This window comes from Gymnoscopelus microlampas, assembly GCF_963454915.1.
Source record: "Gymnoscopelus microlampas genome assembly, chromosome: 17".
In the NCBI taxonomy this organism is placed as follows: domain Eukaryota; kingdom Metazoa; phylum Chordata; class Actinopteri; order Myctophiformes; family Myctophidae; genus Gymnoscopelus; species Gymnoscopelus microlampas.
In genome coordinates, this window is record NC_139954.1 from 27,842,926 (window position 1) to 27,853,169 (window position 10,244).

General features: G+C 42.8%; 1 protein-coding gene across 1 annotated transcript in view; it reads left to right on the plus strand.

Annotated features, from left to right (window-relative positions):
• Positions 1-3,467: 3,467 nt before the first annotated feature.
• Positions 3,468-10,244, plus strand: part of LOC311064906 (ephrin-B2a-like) — a 28,386-nt gene continuing 21,609 nt past the window's right edge. Inside the window, exon 1 of the mRNA XM_084084954.1 lies at positions 3,468-4,684. Coding sequence (XP_083941080.1) covers positions 4,563-4,684 — 122 coding nt within the window. The 5' untranslated portion in view covers positions 3,468-4,562. The remainder of the gene's footprint in view (positions 4,685-10,244) is intronic.

Below are 10,244 nucleotides of genomic sequence, written 5' to 3' on the forward strand. Positions count from 1 at the left end.
TGTTTAGGCTACATTCAGTTGTTCCACGTGTTTGTTAAAAGTTTTTGTTTTTTTTTCAAACGCCCGTGGATATATAGACGCCTACATGTTTTAAAGTCTGATTCTGAAGGCAGTCGCATCTAGAAGGCTTCAGTTGAGCATATACTGTATAGTGTAGTTTATAGACCTACCACTTGTATTTAAATATAGACTATAGCACTGGTTCCCAAACACTGGGTCGGGACCCATTTTTTGGGTCATGTGCACATTTTTATGAGTCCCTTTATGTTTTTGTTTCCTACATTTTGTTTCAAAAGATTTTCAAAAAACATTCATTTTTCATGAATTAAAAGTTATTTCATGAATAATTAAAAGAAAAATCTAAGTAATTCCATGAATTAGAAAACAAATGTTTAAGAAGTAGTGAAAGTAGCCGATCTACAATCTTTGATCCGCTATTTTCACTAGTTTGGGTCCCGGGCAAACATCTCATTTCTATTTTGGGTCTTTAGCTAAATAGTTTGGGAACCAGTGGTCTATAGAGTTTCTCTCCAGCTATTCAACACATTTTAGACAAGGTGCTCCACTACTCCTCGCTCCCACAGAGCTGCTTTCCCCGGAGGCCCCCGGGGTGAATCGGGAGAGGCTGTCCGGTCTGGTGAACGGACCCTTTGATGCCGAGACCCGGGACGCAACGAGTTTGACCGGCTGTAGACCCGCAAGCAACTGGAGAACCAGAGGTAGGCATGCTGTGTCTACTCCGTCCAGTGCTACTTACAACTCCGTTTACAGTTGAGAAGTTTTAGTAGTTTGTTTTTGTAAAAAAAAAAAAAAAAAAGTTCTTTTTTTCCCGGAATCCAACTCAAAAGTGGAGGAAACACTCTAAAAACATTCTTAGACTTACTCTATTATTTTAAAAAATCGGTACTATTTCAAGTAGCCAACTTAATCTATTGTTAGCTGGGGTTATTCAGAATAATTATCAAATTAGTATTAAACTAAACAATTAGGACAATAATAATTATACATATATTCAATTTTTCTGGCCTATTTCTTGATATAAATCCCGTGGACATATCAGCTTATTTTAACTTATTTTTCAAATTATCATTTATCTTGTTTAAAAACGTGTGTGTGTGTGTGTGTGTGTGTGTGTGTGTGTGTGTGTGTGTGTGTGTGTGTGTGTGTGTGTGTGTGTGTGTGTGTGTGTGTATATATATATATATATATATATATATATATATATATATAAATGTATTATTTATATATGTATGTAATACTTAATCTAGTTGTAGGCCTGTCTAAAACACGCATAATAGACTATCATCTCTATTATCATTTACATGTGTATTTGATTGCACAGTAATTTATTTTCTTAACATTAAGGAACAATCGCTGACTCTTCAGTCTGTATCCTGTTTGAACGGATTCGACGTAAGATTCACGGGTCTATGGTGGGAAGTTTGTGCGTGGGTGCGTGCGTGCGTGCGTGCGTGCGTGCGTGCGTGCGTGCGTGCGTGTGTGTGTGTGTGTGTGTGTGTGTGTGTGTGTGTGTGTGTGTGTGTGTGTGCGCGCGCGCGCGCGCGTGCATTGTGCGTTCATGCGTGCGTGCGTGCTATTTTCCAGTTCACCTCAGGAAGGACGCGTTAGGGCAATCATTAGCCTGTCGAGCAGACATTATTATCATATTGATGTATGTATTAAATGGAGGGGTTCTCTTCTCTAATCCAATAGCATTTTTCAGGGCCAGTATAATGTTCAGTTCTTTCTCATAGAACGTTTTAAGGCCAGTCTCTCCATTTTGTTAATCAATAACTTTGTTTTCTTTTGAACTCATGTGTTGTAATGAACTGCAATCAACATCTTGGGTAGGTTCGTCCTGCCGGGACGTCCTGACACTTTCCCTGTTTATTCCCAAAAGCACACACTCCTTCAATTATCACTGTCCCGCTACTGATTATCAGCTTAAACAAACACACAGGCGCGCAATACACTTTTAAAAAGCAAGACCTGATTGAATTAAGCCGTTTGAAAGTGTCAAGACTTCACACGTTTTGTGTTGTCACCTAGTGATCTGTGGGCTGGTGGTGCAGGGACAGCACAGGGGTGTCATGTCGTGTGTTTGATGACCCACCGACGGGCCATCAAATTAGAGGCTGTGGGCTAAATAATAAAGTGCCCTTTCAGCTCGTGTCGATGTGTTATTTCAACTCTAGAAAAGATACCGTTATCTTTGTAAAGGCCAGTCAGATTAATTTGACAACAATGGAGTGGAGTGAAATAGATAGACCTGGTTGAATAACAATACTATAGTCTAATCTATACGCCCAATACGAATAATTATAGGGTTATCAGAAGTAATGACAACGGGAAAAAATAACAATAACTATGATAAACATATCGCTTCTTGATTTAGTTCCACTCTTGACTAAAATGAATACAACTTCAAGGACAGTTTACTTTCTTTTCATTTTGTAACAGCCACTATGGCCTATATTTTTATTTATCATAATAGCAACTAAAGTTATGCATTCTACACGAATAAAAACAAATACATGAAATAACCACAAATGTATGCAAAATTACAAATAAACATGCCCGAGTGTTTCAAACTTTTCTTTCCTCTCCCCGTCGTGGCTCACCGCTAGTGGGCACTCTTAGCCCACGGATGAACAGTGAACACCACCATGCACTGTGTGGCGCTTAATGGAGGCGCTGCTGAATATAGCAGAATACACATCTTATGGGACCAAATTTGTTCTCATTGCTTCCATTACGGGGTGATAACCACTAGTCTATCAGTAATTATTTGGTTGTAGGATAATATTCAGGTGTGTAATTAATCTGGTTTGCCTTACAGGCCTACGTTTTATCCAGTAGACTTGGCCTATAGTATCACATATATTTCTTTATGTGGTTTAATAGTTGATAAAAGTGTGATTGTTGTTACGGAGTCATTCACGTCAACTAAACATGTAATAACATGCATATTTTTTTGCTTGAACGATCGATTAAGTCCTAAAGCCTATATGAAGTGAATGCATATGCCATGATTATGCATGACTTACATCAAGTTTATTCAATTAGTCACTTGTTTATTCAATTAGTCACTTAATCTCTACATCATTGTCTCATATTGTCTTTTCTATTTAATTTTTCCTCCCCAGAAATGTGTGGGGGGGGGGAGAAAATGGGGGAAAAATATTTAAGTTTGTCTTTCTCTTTTGACGCTGTAAACAAACCCTTTTCTGAAATAAATAATAATAATAAATAAATAAATAAAAATAGCTCAGAAACGTCCATCCAACCCCCCCCCCCCCCCCCCCCTCTTATCGTATCATTCAGCATTGCCAATAACTGTTAAACTAGTTGTCCGCTTGATTGACGGCTGCGTTCCATCCAACAGGGCCAATCAGGAGCGCCGTGGGGAGGAGCCTGTGCGTAAAGCAAATATTCCCCCAGTCCTGGATGCTTTGCAGTTACTTTGGTGCGTGGAGTCAGTCTGTGAGGAGAGGAGAGGAGAGGCCAGCATCATCCTCTGCGTTTACAACGGCTGCTTTTTTTACCCACAGCTTTGGATCTGCTGCGGGATTTTGATTCGCGACCAGCTTCTTTTCCTGCGACGGGATACGGTGGAGGACCCTGTAGTATGAGAACTCTCATGCACTCTCGTTTAGTTCGTTCTTTCATCTCCACATTTGACCATTTTATGAGTTTCTCTCCTCCTCATCCGCTCCCATCGTTTTCGCCTCATTTCTCCTCCACTTCTTCTCCTGTCATCATCCACGGTCCACCGTCAGCCGCCAGTGTGTCGCTCCTCTTCGCCAGGACGAGCTGAGAGGATCATTGTGCATTCTTCTCTCCATCTCTCTGCTGCTCTGTTTCTTTATCACAGCACTTTGGATTTGGCTCCTGCATCATCACTGCTGGCTGTGGTTCCGATCCGGACTATAACGCAGGGGGAAAAGGATTAATACATTGCGTCTTTTTTTTCTCCTCTCTTGGTCTAGAGTGGACACCCACGGAGCTCGTATTTTTTATCTCTCTCGTTCTGAGGAATGTACCCGATCAATTCAGCAGCGCTCTGAACGGATCTCTCTCACACGCGCACACACATACACACAGACACATACACACACACTCTCTCTGTCTGTCTCGATCTCTCCCGGTGAATGAACCAGTGCGCCCCGGCGGCCGTGCGTCTTTGGGTCGGTGTGGTTTGGTGACCACGGAGCGCGGAGCTCGGTAAAAAGAAACGCAGGCGCCTTTTTCTGGAGCGACGTTTGTTCTGGTGCTTTTTTGTTTTGTTTTTGGTGGAGATGCTCTACGTCTGAACGGCGGGGTTTTTTGTTTGTTTTTTTTGTTTTGGTGCCCCGTCCGTCCGTGCGCGTTTTCACGTTCCACCACCAACCAACCAGCCAAACCGGATCAGGGATATATAAGAAATCGCCTGTGATTTTTTTGGGGGGGTAAATTTTATTTTTCCCCTTTTCTTTTTTGTTTTGTGGGGAGACTCGTCTGAACGCGACGGGCTCGCTGTGGATCCCAGAAAGAGGGGATTTGTGCAGCAGACAGAAGCAACGATGGGGGAGTCGCTGTGGAGATACTGTTGCTATTATCTAGGAGTTCTGTTCATATCGTGTAAGGTCAATCTGTCCCGGGCCATCATTCTGGAGTCCATCTACTGGAACACCACCAATACCAAGTAAGTAGGCCTACAACTTACATACACACACACACGCGCACGCACGCCGTTAGAACGACATGTAGAAAAAAATGTATACGTTTATAAAATAGCAGATCTTCAAGCTCATAGCGAGGCACTCGGTGCCGCGCTATGAGCTTAAAGATCTGCTAAGATATATATATATATATATATATATATATATATATATATATATATATATATATATATATATATATATATATATATATATAATAGACCCTGCTCAGCACAAACGGACAAAGGCTTATTTTTGCGTAAAATTTTAACCCTTTGAGTGTAAAGAGGGTTACATTTTGTGTTTAATATATAGTAATATTAGGGCTATGGGTGCGTTTTCCATTTCCCGGGAGATCCATGAATGAGCGACATGTTGCTGTGTGAGCTGTTAGGCCTACACAGTAAAAAAAAAAAAAAAGAAGAGAGAATTCTATGTTATAATGCAGGCCTGTGTGCATTAGTATCACCCCGACAGTTGTACAAATGTAAACGTCCATTTGGTTACATTTTGTACACTGTCTCGGAGTTAAATGAACACTGCAGGATTTTTTGCTGTGTAGGCCTTTTGTGTGTGCGTGTGTTTACCCCAGGTCTGTGTTGTGGTGTGTATATGAATCTGACGGGCTCATTTCTCAGAAGAGTAGATCCAGGGGATTCACTATCTATAGAGTCGTAGCCTGCACTGAGGGCCCGGCCGCCTTTAGTGTTAATTTAACACCCAAGTGTGTACAAATGTAACCAAATGGACCCTTGCGGGTCCAGTTGGTTACATTTGTACACAATTGGGTGTTAAATGTGTAGCCTACACACTTGGATAAATAAACACTGTGGATATACCGTCAAATCAGATTAGATTGCTTAATCACATCGTGTATTAATGTGTGAGATCTGTTTTATTGGTATTTCCAGGGGGAGTATAGATAGATAGCCTATGTGAGGCGTTTAGGCTCCAGCTTATTGGCGCAAGTAGCAAAACACCTACTTAAGAAATTAATTTTACGCTCCACTTCCGCGGTCAACAATAAGTTTGCCAAAGCAAGACACCACGAAGCATATTTCAATATCCCCTTCATTGTCATTCGAGAAATAATAGAACTATAATGCACACTTAGGCCAGTTTTTTAAGCGACCTTCATCTTTCTAGTGAATTGTTGTAGCCTATTGGCATATGAATGATTGATGGGCGTATTGTCAGTTTATTGTCAATAATGACATTAAATTAAGGCTAATATTAGTTATAGCCTACTATTTGAGAGTGGTTGTAACATATTGTAGGCTAGTTGTGTGTAGGTCAGTGGGTTCCAGGCAGGGCCTGTAGCCTAATGACTATGCATTTAGATTGATTGAACCAGCCTATAGTAGCCTACCAACTCACCCTATTGCACAAACTCAACAAAGAAACAGCTACACAAGAAGCCACTAAACAGCAAACTGGCGAAATGAACGCATTTAATATGAAAACTTGTAAATGCTAAAGTAAACCCTCTATTCTTAGTCAAACTGACTTGAGTGACTGCTTTTTTTTCTACACCAAAAAGATCTCTTCACCAAAAATAGCCGAGATCTACAAGCTCACAAGGCGTTGCAACAGCAACGCCTTGTGTAGATCTGCTAGTTTTGGTTGACGTTCTCCCCAGGATAGGCATGCTGGGGTTCAAGTGGTTAATACCGTCATTGTGTGCCTTTACTTTATTATTATTTATTTATTTTCGAGCCGCGGGTCTCATTTGCACCCATGTCTCTCCATTAAAGCCTCCACGGAGTATAGAATTATTATGCATTAAACATCACCAACTCTACACCATGGAATTTCAGGGGGTCGCCGCCCCGGCGGGGGGGCGCCTCTCTCTCTTTCTCTCTCTCTCTCTTTGTGGTTCCATTTCGTCACGGCAAAAACTCCCCGGCTCACTTTATCATTTCGCTTTTTTTCTCTCTCAAGGACTCGCCCTAAACGCCTCGGTGCTGCCCTGAAGCATAAAACCAACACAGATCACACTGATATGATGCTCTTAACAGGTGGCTATTGTTCCTGGGTCGTATATATACTAACTACGCCCAGTTGATAAGTGCAGCTGGAAATTAACATGTATTAACACAGTGGTTCTCAACCTGTTGATCGGGACCCTCAGGGGGGTCCCCAGATGACAGTGAAGTGACAATTTAAGGACTTTTAATACATCGAAAACTGTCAAATAACATAAGAAAGAGGCAAAAATTGTGAAAATTGCCGATCTACAAGCATGTAGAGCTTGTAGATCTGATATTTTCACAGTCTCTGTGGAACCGAGTCAAACAAAAATATAATACCTGAACTCCTACAATTCCAACTGCTTGTCAGAGTGGGGGGTCCCCAGTTCAAATATAATTATTTTGAGGGGTCCCCAGTTCAAATAATTTTGGGGGGTTGCGGCCTGAAAAGGTTGAGAACCACTGTATTAACACACAGCTCGCCCTATGCAGGGAGCATATATCCGTGCGTAACCGTTTTCCCAGAGCGCCATGTGCGTGTTTTTCTTTATTGCAGTAATAGGTAGGATATGTGCAGTGAGGTCAGTGTTGGTCTGTTCCTTCACTGTGTGGCATTTAGAATCGTTCCCGTCGGCCTAAATGTCTACTGAGTGTCCCCTGCCCCCCTGCCATGGGGCCACTGCCGCTCCTGACCCTGTCTGTAGTGCCTATTTGGCTTTACACAGCACAATTGTGTGTTAATTTAAGTCTGAGGTCCATTTGGTTATATTTGTACACATTTGGAGTTACAAATGGATAGATTAATTGAGTGTTTTACCGTATAATAATTCATGGAGAAGGGCTGATCAGTTCACAGAACATATAGGCTATGCAATAGGTCTACATTAAACTCAATTTATGTAGTTTAAAGTCAGTTGCAGGGGGTGTTTGGGCTGCATTAGTATGGATTGTTGTGTTTGAGTGAAGGTTGTGTGATCTCCATTTGTTTTGTAACTGATGAATAAACAGACACCAACATGTGTTTTTAAGCTCAAACCATTTGGTCACAGATGAATGGCAATGGCAGATAAAGTTTTGTCAGCCACAACAAACACACAACAAAGTTTTAAATAAATGTAGCTATTTATAGCCCATCCTCGCAGGGTAGAAGAAATTGGGGTGCTTTAATTTAACTTGCATTTTATTTTTACGTCAATTTAAAGTTTTCCTTTTAAAGGACTGTGACTTTTTTTTACCCTCCATTCTATCTTGAGAATGACCCAAGTAAGTGGCCATTTTCAAAATACCTTTCTCTTCAGGAGGGAAAGATGGACGGGTTCTCCTGCCATTTGGAGCAACAACTGCTGGCCTTTGAAAACGAGTGTGTCATTTTAACTTGGCGTGTCACAGGCCCTGCTTTTGAAACAAGGGACCACAAAGGAGTGTCCACCCTCGGAGCAAGTATAGGCCTCGGGGTGGCCGCAAATGCAATGCGGGCATTCCGTGGAATTAGCGTGTGTGCACATTCCTGACGCTCTGTCTGTCTGTCTGTCTGATGGCTGATTTATACCCCACAGTACAACAGTGTCACTTGCCAAAAAGGTCTGATCTTCAAGCGCGCTGTTAGCTTGAAGATCAGACCTTTTAGGCAAGCCACGTATATGCGTGGCCTGCACATCAAGCTTTCATATGTAAAAGGTCAGAAAGCAAAGCATCAAACAGACACATTAAGTCACTTAACTCCCTACTGAGTTGACGAGCACCCAGCACAACAGGCTTTTCAGTCTGTATAGTTAACATATTATAGTATTAGTGGTATATTATATGTTCACAAACAATTCTACCGTTGGCCCGCCACGCTGAAATGAGCCTATTTCTAAACGGATTACTTTATTATAATAAAGTTATTAGCTCACATTCACACGCTCGAAATGTATTTTCACGCGCAGGTCTTAGTTTAATGAATAATAATTCATTTGCTAGCCTTTGCAAATGCTCTAGTGTCAATCAGTTGTAAGAGAAATCTCTCTCTCTCTCTCTCTCTCTCTCTCTCTCTCTCTCTCTCTCTCTCTCTCTCTCTCTCTCACTCTCATTCTGGGGCCATTCAGGGAGGATGAATGTTGGAAATGTTAAGGCTTGGGGCCAGTTTGATGCCTTTGTGCGTAGGCAGAGAGAGAGAGAGGATAAAGAACCAGAGCTTGCAATAGTGCATGTAGGCCTACATCCGCGCTGTTTGTGTGTACGTGTACATGTGCATTATTTACATGTGCATGTGCCTCTATAGCAAAGACCTACGGTATAGCATGTGTGTATGCATACGTGTTTTCCTGTGACTGTGACAGTTTACGTGTGCATGAGTTTAGTGTGTGTGTGTGCATGCATGCGTGTGAGCGCGCGTACGCATCTAAATGTCAGAAGCAGGCTAAAGAAAGAAAGAAAATGCTTTATTACTCCTCTGGGTCTCGGCTTGTATCGTTGTGTCAATTTACAAGCTCATTGTTGTTTGTGCTTTACTACTTTAGCCTACTGCCTGTTACACATGACCCCCCCAAACCCCCCCCCCCCCCCCCCCACACACACACCCCAAACCCCTCCTCCTTCCTGCTGTAATCCGTTTTGTAGTTGTGAGTGAGAAACAAAGGGCCGCCGTGCTCGACATGGTCTATGTAAAAAAAGAACGGCTCCCTCTCTCCTCCATGCACTTCATTAAGAGATTACACAGGACCCCCGAAGGACCCCGCCTTCCCCCTTTGTGACCAGGCAGCGACGGGGGCACCTCCGCGGGTCCCCTTTGTCACTGGGGAGGGGGGGGCATAGAGATGCAGATATCCATCGTGAATGACTGTATTTCTCCTTCCATTCCACCCACCCATCGTTCTGTCCTTCTCTCTGTTCGTCCTGTTCCTCTGGCTCTCCTTCAGCAGAGAGAGAGACAACCCGGGAGTGCCTCTTGATTTGATGTCTTCTCGTCCGCTCTTTCTTTTTAATCAGATCTGAGCGGCAGGGCGGTCTGGGGTTAAGACTGAGTGTGTGTGTGTGTGTGAGAGAGAGAGAGATCACAGAACTAAAATGGAGTCCAATGTGAGTGTACGTATGTGTGTGTGCGTAGGGACGGGGGGGTCAAAGCTATACACTGGCCAGTGCGCAGGTTTATAGATGACAGCGCCTCCAGCAAAATGAACTGATGATTACAATTACATTTATAAAGGAAAACAGACAAGCAGGAAGGAGTGAGGGAGAGAGAGAGAGAGAGAGAGAGAGAGAGAGAGAGACAGAGAGAGAGAGAGAGAGAGAGAGAAGAGAGGGGTGGGGGGGTAATTATGTCTAGCCATGGTAAGATCTCAAAGACATGGATTACTATACATGAAAGGTAGAATGGAGGGCTGAGGGAGGGAGAGATGGAGAGAAGGGTTGACATGGAGACAGTCAGTGGTGGACAGATAAAGACCCTGTCCCCTCAGCCGACCGAGGGATGAGAGGAGCGGCGCAGCAAAGCATGATGGGTGGATTAACCCTTCGCTATCCCTCTCCGTTCGGCCTGACCCCTTTTGTCTGAGACCCCCGAATGAATCCAAGTCAAACAGTTGTTCTATCA